The sequence below is a fragment of the Panthera pardus genome, unplaced genomic scaffold (genome assembly GCF_024362965.1).
Source record: "Panthera pardus isolate Hobbes unplaced genomic scaffold, ASM2436296v1 HiC_scaffold_24, whole genome shotgun sequence".
Classification (NCBI taxonomy): Eukaryota; Metazoa; Chordata; class Mammalia; order Carnivora; family Felidae; genus Panthera; species Panthera pardus.
The window spans coordinates 111,887,045-111,905,244 of record NW_026526810.1 but is presented as its reverse complement, the minus strand read 5'-3'; the positions used below and the strand labels follow the sequence as shown (position 1 = coordinate 111,905,244).

The 18,200-nt window shown below is 57.2% G+C and overlaps 1 protein-coding gene across 2 annotated transcripts; it reads left to right on the top strand.

The window, feature by feature from the left end:
- The first annotated feature begins 882 nt into the window (after positions 1-882).
- On the top strand, positions 883-18,134 carry RPS6KL1 (ribosomal protein S6 kinase like 1). Of its 2 annotated transcripts, none has more exons than XM_019427169.2 (11): positions 883-1,019; positions 2,390-2,677; positions 4,842-4,966; positions 5,863-5,955; positions 12,214-12,261; positions 12,644-12,776; positions 13,598-14,206; positions 14,626-14,715; positions 14,884-14,966; positions 16,326-16,421; positions 16,670-18,134. In XM_019427169.2, the coding sequence occupies exons 2-11, from the start codon at positions 2,413-2,415 to the stop codon at positions 16,817-16,819; spliced, it is 1,692 nt and encodes a 563-aa protein (XP_019282714.2). In that variant the 5' UTR covers positions 883-1,019; positions 2,390-2,412; the 3' UTR covers positions 16,820-18,134. The 2 variants fall into 2 exon arrangements, with proteins under 2 accessions (XP_019282714.2, XP_019282716.2); XM_019427171.2 differs by having other exon boundaries at positions 885-1,019; positions 16,709-18,134.
- The last annotated feature ends 66 nt before the right edge of the window (positions 18,135-18,200 follow it).

Below are 18,200 nucleotides of genomic sequence, written 5' to 3'. Positions count from 1 at the left end.
CAGGGTTGATCCCAGGGGGAAGGCTGGCTTTTGATAGGGCACAGACAGGTCATCTGTGGGAAGAGGTCGGGAGGCAGTATGTGGGTGCAGACCTGGCAGGTGGGCAGATAGCAAGCAAGAGAAGAGAACCCCAGTGTTTTCAAGGGAAGGAAGAAGCATGTCTCTGGCTGAGAGTGAGGATAGGGGAGGAGGTGTGGGGATTCAGGAAAGGGGAACTGTATGGTAAGGTATGTGGGGGAGAGCAAGTGCCCTAAGTAAGGACAGTATGAGTCCAGGCAGCATTGGGGTGCAGGCGAGGTCTGTATGCCCACTTCAGATATAACTTCCTCCAGAAAGCCTTCTCACCCCCAGACCAGGTTATTCCTCTTGTTATAAGTCTCATAGGCCCTGTGGTGCTTCTTTCATACAGCTCTGATCACAACTGGAATGAAATATCAACTGTATTCTTTAGTTCTTTAATCTGTGTCCCTCCCTAGACTGTAAATCCCTTGAAGACGTGAGCAGAGACTGACTATTCCAGCGCTGTATCTCAGCATCCCTTTCCTCCCGCATAGTAGTGGCTCAATACAAAAGTATCGAATAGTTGAATGAATGAAATCAAGAGAAAAGTCCCGGAAGTGGCATGCGCGTTTTCTAGCCCGCCTAGAGTTTTCAAGCAGGCCCTCCCACAACCCTGGGTGATTATGAACCCCCTCCCCCGCAACACTCTCTTAAATCGCCTCCCCGCCCCCCACCTCCGTCCCCTATCTTCACTCCCTCTCCCAGCGCCCCTCTTCACCAGACACTGGGGCTTTAAGAGCCGGCAGAAACGGAGCCAGGTGCTGATTGGTGGTTTATTCTAACACGCTAGAGGATGAGCTCATCTGCAGCCAATGGCCAGGCTGCACCCGGCCAGACCCCTGCACCTGGCTGGAGGGCGCAAGGCGGCCGCGGGTGGTTCACGGTCGCCCGCCGGAGTGAAGGGGCGGTGGCGGCAGGGCTAGGTCTGTCCGCGCGGACCGAGCTCCTGGCTCGGGCAGGTACGGGGTTTGTCCGGCTCCTCCTCCATCCCCCGGTCCTCCAGGCGACGGTGTCCCCTCCTCTCACTCCCCCGGCCCGCTTTCCTCTGCCCGACCGCGCGGCGCGGCGCACCTTGCGCGCCGGGACTCGCAGGCTGGGCGCGCCGCTTCCCGTGTCCAGGCGCGGCCCCGCACCCCTGCCCCGCAGGACAGAGCCCGGCAGGGTGGCCCCCTGAGGCCGGGGCCCGACTCGAGCAGCCCAGCCCATCGGCCTCGGTACCCCCGAAGACAGGCCTCAGGGCTGTATGTTCTCGGTGGCAGGGCGGAGCAAGGAGAGTGCGGCTTCCCTCCCTCCTTCTCTCCACCGCCCCCCTTCCCCCCCCCCCCCCCCCCCCCGGGGCTGCGGCCTGGCCTTGGTTCAGGCCCCTCTGGCTTGAGGGTGTGGGTTTCCCTCCCCGCCCCACTCCCCGTCCTGTTCTATCTGTTCCCTCACTCTACAGAGGCACAAGTGGCCTAGATTTGGAAGTGCAGGCCCTTCCCAATGGGCCCTGAGAGAGCACAGGTGCCGCTGAGGCTGCAGTAGGGGGCAGAGGCATCCCTGCTGGCTTCTCTCTGAGCCCTTTCCTTTCCTGAAGCCACTGCTCCTATCTCTTTGGCCACTCGTGTCACACACTGCTCAGGGAGGAGCTGCTGTCAGGTACTTGGAGGCCACGTGGCCTCCCTGTCCTACTCAGAGCCTGGAGGACAGGGCCACCCCCTCCCTAGGGCTGGGTTGATCCTATCCTCCTTCCTCTAACTCCATCCAGAATCTGCCACTCAGTCATTTCATTGGCCCACAGGCTTTAAGGCCAGGCCTTGTGCCTAACTCTGTGTGTGTGTAGGTGGGGAGTTTTCACTTGGCTGACCTTGGCACCAAAGGAAATAAATAAAGCGGGGGCCATTTATTCTGTTCAGAGAAGTGCCACCACCGAACCCTGAAGGATAAATGAGATTCCTGTAGGCGGAGTGTGAGCAGGAGAACAGGCAGGATGGAGGGAACAGTGTGAGGAACAGCCTCAGTGTGCGGCCATCATATGTTTACCGTGTAGTAGATGCTAGTTTGTCTGTGGAGACAACTCTGAGGGCAACTCTGGATCACAAGTGCCCTCAGTTCTCTCAGTCCTCAAAAAATATCTGCTGATCTGAATGTGAATGGAAAGGAAGAGCCCTGCGCAGGTTATTATTCTATTATTATTACCGTTTACAAAAGGTCTGGCTCGGTGGAGGGATGTTACCCACATTAGCTCTGATCCCTCCAGCCCTTAGTCGCCCAATTTTCAGTGGAGGAAATCAGGAGGCAGATGGGGTGTTGTTCCCAGCTGGGGCCTCCCTAAAGCATCTGTTTATTTCAGGTCACCGCTGCAGGACAACAGCCATGAGCCTGGTGGCCTGCGAGTGCCCTCCTGGCCCAGGCCTGGAGCCTGAGCCTTGCTCCCGCGCACGGTCCCAGGCCCGTGTGTACCTGGAGCAGATTCGCAGCCTGGTGGCTCCCGGGGCCCCGGACGTGACCAAACGTGACTACCTAGTAGATGCAGCCACGCAGATCCGGCTGGCCCTGGAGCGTGACGTCAGCGAGGACTACGAGGCCGCCTTCAACCACTACCAGAACGGCGTGGACGTCCTGCTGCGAGGCGTGCACGGTGAGGGCTGGGCTGGGCAGGGACGAGGGCCAGTGGGGAAGGGCCAGCCTAGGGCTTGCCCCGAGCTCTGTCCATCTGTGCTGAGTGAACAGGGCTCTAGGCTGGCCCTGCTGGGAAGGACAGTCTTTTTTTAAATTTTTTTTTTAACGTTTATTTATTTTTGAGAGAGAGAGAGAGAGACAGAACATGAACGGGGGAGGAGCAGAGAGAGAGGGAGACACAGAATCGGAAGCAGGCTCCAGGCTCTGAGCCATCAGCCCAGAGCCCGACGCGGGGCTTGAATCCACGGACCGCGAGATCGTGACCTGAGCCGAAGTTGGCCGCTCAACCGACTGAGCCACCCAGGCGCCCCAAGGGAAGGACAGTATTAACAGCTGGCGTTTATTGAGCAGTTCCTATATACCAGACACTGGTCTAAGGGCTTTCCCTGTATTAATTCATTTGAGCCTCACGGTAACAGAAATTACTATATATGTTGTTGTAGTTCCAAGTATATAGGAACTATTTTTTTTATTAATTAAAAAATATTTTTTAAAGTTTTGGGGCATCTGGGTGGCTCAGTTGGCTAAGCGGCCGACTTCAGCTCAGGTTATGATCTCACGGTTCGTGGGTTTGAGCCCCGAGTCGGGCTCTGTGCTGACAGCTCGCAGCCTGGAGCCTGCTTCGGATTCTGAGTCTCCCTCTCTCTCTGCCCCTCCCCTGCTCGCACTCTGTCTCTGTCTCAAAAATAAATAAACATTAAAAGAGAAAAACTTAAAATTTTTTGTTAAGGTTTCTTTTGTTTTGTTTTTTGAGAACGTGAGTGGAGGAGGGGCAGAGAGAGAGAGAGAGAGAGAGAGAGAGAGAGAGAGAGAGAGAGAATCCCAAGCAGGTCCTGCACTGTCAGTGCAGAGCCCAATGCGGGGCTCCAACTCAGGAACCATGAGATCATGACCTGAGCCAAAATCAAGGGTCGGATGCTTAACCGGCACCCCTATAGGAACTATTTTTATTCCTATTTTCTTTTTTTTTTAATTTTTTTTAAATGTTTACTTATTTTTGAGACAAGGAGAGACAGAGCATGAACAGGGGAGGGTCAGAGAGAGAGGGAGACACAGAATCCGAAGCAGGCTCCAGGCTCTGAGCTGTCAGCACAGAGCCCGACGCGGGGCTTGAACTCACAGACCGCGAGATCATGACCTGAGCCAAAGTCTGAAGCTCAACCGACCGAGCCCTCTTTCCTATTTTCCAGATGAGAAAACTGAGGCATCAGGCAGTGAAATAATTTGCCTAAGGTTCCATAGCTATCAAGTGGCAAGCTGAGGTTTGAAGAGTCTGGGCTCCAGAGGCTGGGTGCTTGACCCAGCGCCTGTCCCTGGAGTAGTGTCGGGCTCCTGCCCTCTGGGGGAGGAGGATACATATGACAATTAATAATTATGATCTCAGGTGGGAAAAGCAATGAGGAGGAAGTGAGGGGAGAGAAGAGAGAAATTGAGGCCAGGCTGGGCTAGCATAGGGTATTTTCTAGAAGTCAAAACTTTCATCTGAGCACTGAAGAACAGTAGGTATGTTGTCCAGCCGAACCCAGGTGGTCCTCCAGAGAGAGCAACCTGTTTGGGGCGAAGTGAGGCATTTTCAAGCCGGGGGGAGAGGCTGGCCCTGTGGCCAGGTTGAGATCCCTGAGGGTGGTCAGGCTGGGGGTGGGAGTCGGGCCCTGCTTCAGGCTTCCTACCCCGCCCCCTGCCAAAGAGACCCCCAGTTCCTGAGCTTCAGACTGCCCAGTGAATTAGTTTGTCCTCCAATCCCAGTCCCCACTCTGGCCTTTTCACACTGGGCACCAGAGGTGACAGAGGGACGTTCTCTGGGAGCTTCTGTCTCCTTTCTCTGAAAACGGATGCGGAAATCCCCAGTCTGTTCTTTCCGGGGGTGTGACAGCAGGCCAGCGAGGTGGTGGGTGCCAACTGTGAAGTGCAGTAGGCTGAGGGTGACCACGGTTCCCAGCCTCTCCCCCCATCTTCCGCTCCCCACCTGCCCGTCTCCCACCCGGACGAGGGCTGGGGAACAGTCTGCGGCCGGCCTCCCAAGTAGGCACTCTGTCCTGTGGAGGGCAGGGGGTGGGCAGAGGGAGCCAGAACCCCAGCCCTCCAAGGCCGGGGTGGGTCCCGGTGACCCCATTGTCCCACAGTCGACCCCAACAAGGAGCGACGCGAGGCTGTGAAGCTGAAAATTACCAAGTATCTGCGGCGGGCCGAGGAGATCTTCAACTGCCACCTGCAGAGGACTCTGGGAGGAGGAGCAAGCCCTGGCACGGTGAGGGGGACTGCTCCCCAAAGGCCTGAGGGCCCTGGAGAGAGAGAGCTGAGCCACGCCCCCGGCCCCCTCCGGCCAGGGCCAGATGGCTGTCACCTCACATCCCCGGCTGCAGGGCAGGGCAGGGCAGGTGGCTGTGCGTGCCAGGTTCTCCCCAGGCTTCCTCTGTCTCCCACACACTCCTAGCTCCCTTCAAACACTTAGTGAATCATCTCCAGGCCAGTCTCACCCCCACACGGGGTAAACACACACACACACACACACACACACACACACACACACACACACACACACTCAAAGTCTCCCACATCTGTTTGAGCTTGAACTGAGCTCTGTTTGAGCTGCAGTGAGTGCAGCTGACCCTTGAACGAAACAGGTTTGAACTGCGTGGGTCCACTTATATACTTGGATTTTCTTCGATAAATACACTGCAGTATTGTAAACGTATTTTCTCTTCTGCGTCTTATTCGGCTGCTTTTCCCCAGCGCAGGTGCCTGGGCCGCATGCCTTGGTCCTCGAGGCGTGTTCCCTGAGACCCACACGGTCCCAGGCTTTCTCCCCCTCCCTGGGAGCGCCTGCCTCCTATGGATGGGGCTTCCTTCCTACACAGGGTTTCTGAAGCCTGAGAACCCCCTGGGTCTTGGAGGAAGGCTGCCTGGGGGCCGAGTGTCGAGGATGGGGTGACCACCCTGGGCAGGTGTGGGCCTCTGCCAGTCGGGGCCGGCTTCTCCGCTCCCTGTGAGGTGGGCGGGGGGGGGGGGGGGACGCTGCTTGTACCCTGGTTCTGCCCCTTGTGCCCGCAGCTGTCCTGGCAGCTGGAGGAGGGCCTGGTGAGAAGGCAGTGCCTGAGGGGGGCTGGGCCCTGAGGCTGTGTGGTCTGTCTCCCTCCTCCGCAGGGTTTCAGCAGCCTGAGGCTCCGGCCCATCCGCACACTGAGCTCTGCCCTGGAGCAGCTGAGGGGCTGCAGGGTGGTCGGGGTCATCGAGAAGGTGAGTGAGGGGACAGCCACAGTGGGGTGCTGCGGGTGGGGAGGAGGCGGTGTATGCAGATGGGGGTGGTGGGTGGGGAGAGAGAACAGCTACCCCCACTCTTCCAGAAGGGGCCCGAAAGGGGTCAGAGGGTCCGAGGGGAGGAGAGCAGCTGTGTCCAGTGGTTCCCCACCCTTCTCCCACCCCGGCACACATCAGTCAGGTCCTGGAGAGAAAATTGGGAACAGAAGAGGCAGACAGTCCCTTTTCTACAGCCCTTGGCTCAGACTGAAAGCCACACCCTCAGAGATTCAAGACAGAAGCCCCAGGACAAGCAGCCGGCAGGGAGCCCTCCCAGCATGCACAGCCCTGCTCACTCCCCTTCCTCCTCACTCTGCGCCCCAGGCCGAGGCCAGGGTCTCCCCATCAGGGGTAGCTGAGGGGTTCCTGTGGTGGATGCACTCCAATCCAGAAGCCTGCCCTGCAGAGGGTCCCAGCTCCCAGAGGGGCCTCGGCAGCTCTGCCCTTTCCCTCCTGGAACCCCCCACCCTCGTGCTGACCCCATCTGAGGCCCTTTGCCTTAACTGGGAGGCAGGTAGGAAGGTAGGAGCTGACATCCCAGCCTGTACGCGGGACAGTCATTAGAGTGGGGGACTCGGAAGGACAGACAGTGGGGTCACATGAGATCTGAACCAATATTCAACTGCCCTCTGCCGGACCCAGGCAACACCTGAGTAGTTGCTAAAGGGCTTGTTCTCAACACCACCCTTCATCGGAATCACCTGAGAAGCTTCCTGAAAAGAGATGCCTGGGCCCCACCCCAAGCCTATTGAGTCAGAATCTCCAGGGTTGAGCCCAGGAATCTGGAGTTGAAATACTCCTCCGGGGATTTGGGGATTTTGCCGGGCCTGGGAGCCCACAAAGGACATCTGCTCAGTGCACGGCATGGCCACAGCGAACCCCTTCCCCTCCCGTTGGTTTCGTCATGTGTAAGTGGGGTAAGATTCCAGCCCTCAAGGGGGCATGTGGGAACTAAAATGAAATAATTTTTGGGAAAGGCCTGGCACACACTAAAATTTTTGATACGTGTTTGATGGCTGTAAATGCTAGTGACAAGAGCGAGGGGGATGGGGCGTGCAGGCTTCCCGTCCCCCAGCCGTCCCCCAGCTGCTCCTCCCAGGTCCCTGGAACAGGCCCCAGTCTGTCAGCCAAGGCCCGGCCAGCTTCCATATGCCTTCCCTCCAACAGCACTAGTCTGTGTGGCCCCAGCCAAGCACAGCCGCTCCCACAGAGGGGCTGGGAGGTGACTGCCACCACCTTTTCCCCCTGTGGGATCCTACTGAACTACAGGTGTTGTGGACAGAGGGGTTCCAGGTCAAACAAGTTAGTTTGGTTGTGAGTTAAAGTTACATGACTTTGTTTTTTTTTTGTTTTTTTTTTGTTTGTTTGTTTTTAATTTTAGGAGTTTGCAGAGCTTTTAGGATGCTAATGTGTATACCATGAGTTTCCAAGAAGGAGGTCTATGATAGAATTTCCCGAATTTGTTTAACCCCCGGACACGCATATGCAAAGCATTTTCAGAATCCAGTGTTCTGAGGCCCGTGTCTGGGTGGATGGAAAGCACAAACTAAGGCCAAGCCCAACCATTCTGCCTTGAGGCTGAGTTTCTTTCTTTTTTTTACCCTTTCTTGGGCACCTGGCTTACCTACTCCACCTCCCTCCTGAGATCCTGCTTCCTTTCCCGGTTTCATTTCCAAGTCAGGAACACCATCTTCCCCAAATTAGGAGAGATGTTAGGGCCACTGGGCCCAGGTCCCTGCAGCCGGGCCCGGATGTGCTATCAATGCGTTCCATTCTGCAACGCTGCCCAGGCACATCCGGGCGGGAGGGCAGCGCGGGCCAGCAGTCCACAGAGCCAGGGGGTGGCAAAGGGCTTGCTCACGAAGCCTGGAGGGCCAGTTGTTAGGTTAACTGGGCTGGGGGTCCCTAGGGACCCCTGGGGGCTAAAGAGGTACTGGCAGGGGTAGAGGGTTTGCTGGGAACGTCTAGGCAGGTGGGTCAGGGACTAGATAGGCCTCTGATAAGAATACCTGGGGGTTTGCTCTCAGGGAGCACGGGGGGCCTGAGAGACCTCACCACACAATTGCTGAGCCTCCACTAGGAGCCAGGGATGGGGAAGAAAAAGAAGGCCATCCAAGTCACTTCTTGTTTTTTTGGCTCAAACACAGGGGTGTTTTTTAGAGTTATCATTAGTTACCAACATTTAAAAATTGGCAGGTTTCGTATAGAAGTCCAGATTTCCTGCTTCTCCTGCAAAATTGGAAGATTTGGAAACGCTGGCTCACAATCTCGCGTGGCAGCCAGGAGTGGTGGGGGAGGCTGCCTGTGTTTGTTTTGTTTTGAGAGAGAGGAAGGAGCCATGAACGAGTGGGAGAGGGGGACAGAGGGAGAGGGAGAGAGAGAGAATCTTAGGCAGACTCCACGCCATCCTTCACGGAGCCCCATCTCACAACCGTGAGATCATGACCTGAGCCGAAATCAAGAGTCAGACGCTTAAGCGGCTGAGCCACCCAGGCGCCCCAGGGGCTGCCTCTTTGGGACACCAGTCCCCTGGTTTGCTCCTGTCCCTGCTCTGTCCCCTTGGTTCACAGGCCAGCCCCTGTGGGCCTTGGAGTTTGAGAATCTGCTTGAAACTTTTGGACTTGTTTGCCCCATGAGAGATTCTTCCTGGGATTTTGATACTTTGGGCATTTTGAAAAAAAGGGTTAATGTGTTTCACCAGAGCTTTAATTGTTCCAGGTCCCAAGAACTCCGTGGGTATCTGGAAAAAAAAAAAATTCTCTTTATAGAAAGGTGAAAAGGGCACCCAGAACTGCCCTCCACCTTCCAAATAGCAATAGTCGCCTGACATTAATTAGTACGGCACGTTCTTATTTGCAAAACTGTTGCGTTAAACCCCTTCAGTCACCCTGGGGGAAAAAAAGCACTATACTGGACAGCCTCATACAGTAGTCCTTAGCCACATAACACTATTTAAGTTAAAATTAAATATTCTCCTTCTTATTCATACCAACCACACCTCAAGGGCTTGATAGCCTTACATATGTTCACTGGTTTCTGTATTGGGCAGTGCAGATATATATTTCCTTCACGTTCTATTAGACGGTGCTGCCTTTTAATAATTGTCTTACAGGGGCACCTGGGTGGCTCAGTAGGTTAAGCGTCCGACTTCGACTCAGGCCATGACCTCACAGCTCGTGAGTTCGAGCCCCACGTTGGGCCCCCTGCTATCAGCACAGAGTCCACTTCGGATCCTCTGTCTCCTCTCTCTGCCCCTCCCCAGCTCATTCTGTTTCTCTCTCAAAATAAATAAATAAACTTAAAATAGTTGTCTTGCAATTATGAGAATGAAACAGAGGCTCGTAGAAGTCGAGCGACTAGTGCTCTGGTCCCCCTATAGCCCTGAGCACAAGAGGAAGGGGGTGTTTTTGTTTGCTGGCTTTAATGGGAAAATGCCCCTGCTACTTTTGAGCTATTTTATTTTATTTTATTATTTTTTTAAGTTGTTAATGTTTTTATTTATTTTTGAGACAGAGAGAGACAGAGCATGAGCAGGGGAGGGGCAGAGAGAGGGGGAGACACAGAATCCGAAGCAGGCTCCAGGCTTTGAACCGTCAGCACAGAGCCCGACGTGGGGCTCGAACTCACGAGCCGTGAGATCATGACCTGAGCCGAAGTCGGACGCTTAACTGACTGAGCCACCCAGGCGCCCCTGAGCTATTTTAAACTAAGGCAATATACGTATATATTCCTCATCATCCTGCCTAGCTCCGAGATAATTGCTATTAATATTTCGGTCTAATTCTTTCTAGATAGGTAGGTGTGTGTGTGTGTGTGTGTGTGTGTGTGTGTGTGTGCGTAATACATACATACATATATATGAGGGGCAGAGGGTAAGAGAGAGCGAAGCCCAAGTAGGCTCCGTGCTTGGCACAGAGCCTGATGCAGGGCTCAATCCCACGGCCCTGGGATCATGATCTGAGCCAAAGTCAAGAGTTGGACTCTCAACCGACTGAGCCCCCTAGGCGCCCCTGATCAAGTTTTATATCTGGCTTCCCCAGCCTTCACTGCTGCCTTTTTGGACTCTGTGTGAGAGGACCTTAGCCAGGACAAGGTGGTAGGGAATCCCACTTGGCAAGGGACGGTGGGGAATTATCCAGGGTGTCAGTACTTGTGGGAAACTCGATTCTCTAAATGACCCCAGGGTTTTCTTGCTTGCTTTTTCAAACACTGCACCAGTTTGGTTAAGGAGCTGGGGCCAGGCTGGGTTCCACCTCTGGCTGTTGGAGGAGAGACCTCTGGTGGTCAGAAAGCATGTGTCACTGCTGCCTCAGGAAGGGCACTGATGATGGGGGAGCTGAGGCCCAGAGGGGAGGGCAGGTGCCATGGTCATCTGGCTGTGCCCCATTGCAGTTAAGTCTCTGGGGCTCTGGGATCAGCCCTGCCTGCATTCAAATCCTGGCTCTACTACTGTTTAGCGGTGGGACTATAGGTAACAAAACCTCTCTGAACCTCAACTTGTTCATCAATAAACTGGGTCACTAATAACGCTGACCTGGTAGGACTGTGGAAATAAAATTAAATAACCTATAGAAAGCCCTTAGCACAGAAGAAGTGCTCTATAGCCAGTGTGGGGTTTCCCTACAACCTTATCAGTGACAATTACTACAGATTATTGAGGGCACGTTATGTGGCAGGTGCGGGCTGCCGTTATGCTTGAGTCGTCCCGCTGACTAAAGGAGGTACTTCTGAGGTTCAGCGAGGCAGGGTGATGTGGCAAATGTGCTAACTGGCATTCTCCTGGCTTTATATTCACAGAGGGCCTTTCTGTTTATGGCTTCGACCCACCAGGGATGAGGGAAGGCGGGCATTTGTAATTCCCTTTTGGTAGATGAGAAAATCAGTGTAGTTGCCCAGGATCTAAACCCACCCGGTCCTAGGCTGCGGCCTTTGTGACTGCCCAGTGGCCTGGCCTTCCTCGGGGTGGGGCTGGGGGACGCCCACCTGCCACCAGGGGGAGTGGCTGCCGGGCACAGACAGCCAAGGAGTCACAGCATCTGGGTACTGGTCTTACTCCCCTGTGCCCGTCATCCGGCTGTGTCTTCTGCCTTCCTGCTGTCTCCTCCGGCTGGGACCCACTCCTGCCCATCACAGAAATGAGTCAAGGGCCCAGCTCCAAACAAGACCTTGACCCAACAATTGACATATTACTGCCTAGACCAAAAGCAACAGAAGGAGAGGGCTGCTCTCCAAAGATAGCCTCCAGGGAAGGCTATCTTGAAGTTTCAAGGCTATTTTTTTTTTTTTTTGAGGGGAGTAGATTTTTAACAGTTTTTTTTTAATGTCTATTTATTTTTAAGAGAGAGAGAAAGCACGTGTGCCTGTACGCGGGGGAGGGGCCAAGAGAGAGGGGGACGGAAGATCCCCAGCAGGCTCAGCACTGACAGCAGAGAGCCAGACGTGGGGCTCGAACCCCCGAACCGCGAGATCATTACGCTGGCCACTTAACCGACTGAGCCACCCAGGCGCCCCGAGAAAGACTGTTTTTAAAAAGGGGACTGGGGGCAGGTGGGGGAAGGGACCCAAAGGAGCATGCCAAATATGCGTGCCCCCCCCCCCAACCCAGGTCCGGCTTGGCTCTTGGGTGACCTTGGGCTATGTTCTCGGCCTCAGCTGTTTCACCTGTAAAATAAGAGATCAGAAGAGGTGACTGGCTCTGAGGTCCTGCCCCGCTGTGACACCCTCAAGCCCTGCAGGACGGATCACTCCCTGTGCACGTGGGGGGTGCTTACCGTCCCCCTGCGCTGCGTAGGACTCTGGGCACACAGAGCCGGGCAGTGTGTGCTCCCTGCCCTCACGTTGCGCACAGCCCAGTGGGGAGACAGGAAATTAGACCCTGTTGATAGAGCTCCCTGAGGGTGGGCCCGGAGAGCTCTGGAGAGGAGATCCGGGGTCCCGGCCTGACCCGAGGGCTGGCACCTGGAGGAGGTGGCAGGTGCGTTAATGCCACAGGAAACAAAGGTGGAAAAGCAGGACAGGACTGATGTCCGCTTGGGGGTGGGGGCGTGGCCAGGAGCACACCCCACCACAAAAACCTACCTTCCCTGTCTGCCCTAGAGTGAGTCAGCCTTGGTGGAGGCACCTGGGAGGCTGGGGCTCGGGCCACGGAGCCCCAGGAACTACCATGTGCCTTGACCGGTGCCTCCTGGACTTTGGCAGGTGCAGCTGGTCCAGGACCCAGTGACTGGAGGGACCTTCGTGGTAAAGGCAGGTGCTCCTTTGGCCCCTGCTGTTCGGTATTCCCCTTGGGACTTCCTCACCTACCCTCTGGGGAGCCGCCTACCCAGAACCTGTATCTGAGGACCATGCTCCCTCCAAATCTACAAGCTGCTTGTTCTGTCCCTGAGCACGGCCCCCGCCTCCCAGACAAACACACATACTACCCCATCCTTGTTCCGGAGGGTGGAGGGCCTGGATTCCATGGTGGAGAGAGAGAGGGGTGAGGGCCGGGTCGGGAACTGGGGGGAGGCAGCTGCTACTCAGGGTGGCTCGTATCCCTTACGTGTTTGCCCCTGAAGCCAGGCTAGGATGTCCCCTAGCTGAGCACCCTCTGGTCTGTCCCTCGCCGACCTGCCTGCTCTCTCCCCAGAGCCTGTCCAGGTGTCCCGTGGCGAACCGGGAGCGGCTGACCATCATCCCGCACGGTGTGCCCTACATGACTAAGCTGCTTCGGTACTTTGTGAGTGAGGATTCCATCTTCCTGCACCTGGAGCATGTGCAAGGTGAGGGGGCCTGAGGGGTCCCCGTCAGCTGCCCAGGCCTTCGGCGTGGCCTCTTTATCCCCTTAAATTTTAACGTTTATTTATTTTTGAGACAGAGACACAGCATGAACGGGGGAGGGGCAGAGAGAGAGAGGGAGACACAGAATCGGAAGCAAGCTCCAGGCTCTGAGCCATCAGCCCAGAGCCCGACGCGGGGCTCGAACTCGCGGACCGCGAGATCGTGACCTGAGCTGAAGTCGGACGCTTAACCGACTGAGCCACTCAGGCGCCCCCCTCTTTATCCCCTTAAAACGCCAAGTACGAGAAGGGGGCGCCAAGCACCAGACGTGTGGCACAGACCACGGGTCCCAGCCTTCCCCGGGGGGAGGATGGCAGAATCAGGTTGTGGTGGGTCTGTGCGCGGTGCCAGGGGGACAGGGGATGGCTTGAGGAGGTCACATCCTGGGCGGGGAGAGGGCACTTATGCAGATGTCCCCTTTTGTCACCATTTCCTCCAGTCTTGGCCTCTTTTCATTTTTCTAGTCTGCGCCCATTCCTTTGGCGTGGCCACGTGGGAGGGTGGTTACTGAAGCTATAAGGACAGCAGTTGGTTCACGGAGCAGATATTTTTGGGTCACCTATTGCCGTGATGATTTTTTTTTTAATAAGGGACCCGGATGGGTCATGGCATGTAGTATAGCAGAGGGCATTCTGGGCAGAGGTGAGGGTGTGGAAGGCAGAGGGTTCATGCTGGATGCGGGGGGAGGCAGGAGTTGGGGACCTGGTGTCCACACTCTTCTTCTCCCCTGTCCCCGTGCTCGCTGCTCCTCTGCACGGCCCAGGAGGCACACTCTGGTCCCACTTGCTCTCCAAGGAGCATCCCCAACCGTCTGGGCTCAAGTCTGGCTCCGGCCCAGAGAGGATGAAGGCTTCGCTCAACTCGCCCCTCAGCCTCCAGACCCCAGCACTGCTCCCCCTGGGACCCGCCCGCCTGCAGGACAGAATCCTGCTGGAGCCTCCACGGACTTCTCAGAGCCTCCCCCAAGCCAGGGGGCCCCCAGCCATCGATCCCCAGAGAGAGGCTGCAGGTAGCCCTTCAGCCAGGACCCAAACTTTCTGCCCCCCGGACCTTCTGAGGGCCCCAAGTGGCCGCCTGCACCTCCAAGCCAGACGGGGACCCGGCCGGAGCTCGGACGCGAGGCCCTCGTGGGGGCTCCCTTGGGTTCATCAGGGAGCTGTCCGGGTGCTGGGGGCCTGCAGACGAGGCAAAAGTCCGAGCCACCCCTTAGCAGACAGGGCCCACCCCGGGTTCAGCAGGGGCGCCTGGCACGTGAACGAAGAGCAGGTGAGGCAGTGGGCCGCGGAGACACTGGTGGCTCTGGAGGCCCTGCACGAGCAAGGGGTGCTGTGCCGAGATCTCAATCCCCGGAACCTGCTTCTGGACCAGACAGGTAGGTGCCCGGCCTGGGGAGGAGGAGACCTACCCCGCCTCTCAGAGGGGGCCCCCGGAGCCTCCAGACAGAGAAGGGGAGTTCCCCAAAGTCGAGGGGACCTCAGAGGTTATCTGCTTCCTCTGCCTCCCCCTGGCCTTTTCACACAGGATTCTGACCGGGTCTGGTTGGCCGATGTTGAGCCTGGGAAACGAGCCCTCGCCCAACCCAGACTCCGGGGCGGCAGCTCCTAGGAGCACCTGGTTGTCTCTGGGCCTTCTGGGGCCAGGCCCTAGGGAGTCTCTGCCCAGGGCAGCCCCTGGCTCCTGCTTTGTGACTGGTGGGGGAAGCCCCGGAGTCCCCTCCCCCATGCCAACTGCTCAATGATGACTAACCACAATTTTTGTCCACCGTTATTCCTACGTGCACTGGACGAGAAGGTCACATCCGGCTCACGTATTTTGGCCAGTGGTCGGAGGTAGAGCCCCACTGCTGCAGGGAGGCTTTGGACAATCTCTACAGTGCGCCAGGCAAGAAGGGAGGGAGGGGCCGGGGGCCCTAGATCTCCGGTGCCTGTGCGGGTTGAGCCGGGGCGGCTGAGGATGAGAGGGAAGGGGCCGTGTCCGGGTAGGACACGAGCCGAGTGGGGACCGGCCCTTTAGGGTGAGGCTGGGACATGTGTGTTCTTATCCCCACAGAGGTGGGTGGGATTTCTGAGCCGACGGAAGCCTGTGACTGGTGGAGCTTTGGGTCTCTGCTGTATGAACTGCTGACTGGAACTGTGAGTAGCTACGCAGGGTGGGGAACCCTGGTGGGTGTCACTGAGCACAGGACGGGCTGGGCTTGGTCCAACGGGCCCTTGCTGGGGTGGAGGCCACCTGGTTCTCTAAGACCTGGCCCTTGGGTCAATGTCCTGCCCCCACAGGCCACGAGAGACCTAGGAAGTCACTCCCACCCAGGTCACAGACACACTGAGCACCCCTGCCACGCTAGTGGCTAGAAATAGACTGTCAACTTAGGCACATGAGGGTTGAGTTGGGATGGCCAGGGAAGGTTTCTGGAGAACGCCTGGGTGTAGGTCTGGAGGGAGGATAGGATTGGGCACAACTCTTTTTTCCTGGAGGGCTGCTGAATCATCCCCCCAGCTTCTCTGTTCCCCGCGGCCCATTCCCCCCACTTGCACCCTTCTGAGCTGTAATCCCCAGATCTTGGCTGAAGGACAGGAGAGCGGGCCCGCTTCGTCCAGGCCAGCAGCTGTCCTGTCCAGCCTGGGTCAGCCAGAGGCTCAGAGACCCCCCTGCAGGCGTCTTTGCTCAGGATGGCAGCCTCTGCCCTCCCCCATGAGCTCAGCATCACACTGGGGCTGGTTAGGGCAGGCAGCAAGGGAGCAGCCAGACCGCAGTTTGAGCAGGGAATGACAGGAGCGAATGGAGTGTGGCCTGAGGTCCATCCTGGTGCCCTCTTTTGTCCCACAGCCAGGGCCTCTGACTGTCCTGGCTGCAGGTATCCCCAGAGTGGGGTGGTCTCTGCCTGTCCTGGCTGCAGGTATCCCCAGAGTGGGGTGGTCTCTGCCTCCCGATGCTTCTCTAGCCCAGGGCCCCTGGCCTTCCTCCTGGTTGCTTCTTGCAGCAATTTCTGACCCCTGAAAGACCGCTCCGCTCTCCAGAGCCGCACCGTTCTGGAACGCAGAGAGGTCCTGCCTCGGCCCTGACGGCAGCATACCGTGGCCGGCTCTGGAGGTCTTTCTTCTGTAAGGAGACCGGTTCCAGTGCCGCTCCTGATAGAGTGCCTACCCTGAAGGCAACCCAGGATTGAGAACTTCTGGCAAGCTTGGTGCCAGAAGGAGCTGGGTTCAAAGCCTGAATCCAGCAGAAGTCCCTTCACCCCCCTGAGCCTGCTCCTTGTCTTTACAATGAGGATTCTAGTACTTACTTTGAAGGTTGCTGTAGAAATCGTGCATAAGGGATGTCCGGCATCTTCCGCAGCCTGGCACTGGGTAGCTCTAAAGCAGAAGGCGATCACTACCATCCCCATCCCCGTGGGACATGGCCCAGGGGAAAGTAAAATCCTGGCTGCCACCGGGATGTATAGACGTTCCTGGGGTCGTCTCCTCAGAGCGCCCCTCCCTGTGTCTTCCCAGGCACTGTCACAGAGCCACCCCTCGGGAATCCAGCCCCATACCCAGCTCCAGCTGCCTGAGTGGCTCAGTCGCCCAGCGGCCTCCTTGCTGACTGAGGTGAGCCACAGCCAGCCTAGAGGAGGCAGCTTCCTGGCCCCAGGGTGGGTGCTGGGAGGGCAGAGTCCTGGCATGACTGGTGGGTGTCTGATGTGGGTGCAGGAGGGTGAATGGGGACAACAAATTGGCGTATGCCGGTGGCCAGACACCGCTAGTGTCCCCGGGGTACCACTGGGGGTTCCGTGGGCCTGGCAGCTGGGAGTGGTGACCGACCACCTCACCCCCGCTGAGGTCAACCCATGCCTCAGCGACAAGGGTCTGCCAAGCCGGCTGGGCTTTCTCCGCAGCTGCTGCAGTTTGATCCTGCGCGACGCCTGGGCGCTGGAGGAGGCGGTGTCAACAGGCTCAAGGCCCACCCCTTCTTCAGTACTACCCAGTGGAGCAAACTGGTGGGGTAAGAGGGGCAGAGCGGGCCACGGAAGCTGCTGGACTGGTCTGGATCGCCTCCCTTTGCCTGTCACCTGGAGCTGGCCCACGTAATCAGCGGCCCCCGGGCAAAGAAGACAGGGCGGCTGCTTTTCCTGCATAAGCCCCTCTTGGGCACCAGAAGTGACCATCGCCACTGCCCAGATGGGCCTGGGCATCCCCCGGCCAGCCCCGGAGACACTTTCTGGTCATTACTGAAGGGGAAGGACAGGGAGCTCTCACCCCACCAGGCAGATCGGACCCCTCCACCCATCCACCGTCCAGCCTTCGGCAGACACCTGTACCTTGACTGCAGACCTGCAAAGGGTGTCTCCTGCCGCGTTAGCTCGGAGCCCCGATCACCTGCCGAACTGACCGCAAGGTCTTGGGACTATCTGCCATGTGCCCCTCTTGGGACGCCTCTGGAGACTCAGGATACTGGCTCGGTGGACCCAAACCAGGGCTGCCCTGCCTGGTCATCTTAGGCGTGCAACTAGTGGGCCTCTTCCCCCCTCCCAGGCTATTCCTGCAGGGTGTGGGGAGGCTGGGGAAGCAGGGAAAAGTCTGTAGTGGGCATGGAGTGAGGTGGGGGACAGAATGATCTGTGATTCCAGACTCTGGAGAACAGAAGGAAGGCGGGAGAGGAAAATAAGGATGAGCATAATAAAAGGGAGGAATGCACAGCTCTGCCACTTAAGAGTAATTCTGAAAGCAAAACAGAGCTCCCTACCCTAGCAAGCCCGCCCGGGTGCAAAAGGGAGCAGACTCCGTGGGTCTGAGCGGGGGTCACCGTGCAGCTGCCAGGCTGAAGCCACTACCACACATTGTACCCGTCAGGATTCCCTTCTTGGGCACTTGTCCTGTTTCCCAGTTTGCATTTTCATTGAGGGTCCGCTCAAGTCACCGCTCCCTGTGACTTCATCCCCTTTTGAGGTGAGAAACGACAAAACACACGGATTGTCTGCGCTTTTAGCCAGAGGCACAATGTTTCTGGTCCCTGAAGAGCTGGCGTAAGTAGTTACCCCAAAGACTATCGCCTCCCCAGGTTTGGGGGCCCTCTTATTCTTCTGGTTCATCCTGTTACGGGGGTGTGGCACCCAAGACGGAAATGGCCACTAGACCTCTGCCCCCAACTCCTTCCTTCCAGGGGTGTCTCACACCACCAGGTGGCGCCCTGACACTTCTCCAGTCTGGCTGTGAAGGTCCAACCTTCACTCTAGAGGTGGGGATGCCAGGGAGGGCAGCCTGTTTGTGCTTTCCCTGGGCCTTGCCCATACCTCCCCCTGCAATAAAGCCTGCCGGTACCCATGGTGTCCTCGCCTCCTGAACGCAACGAGAGCAGCCCTGCCATAAGGAGAGATTGGAAGGCCCCCC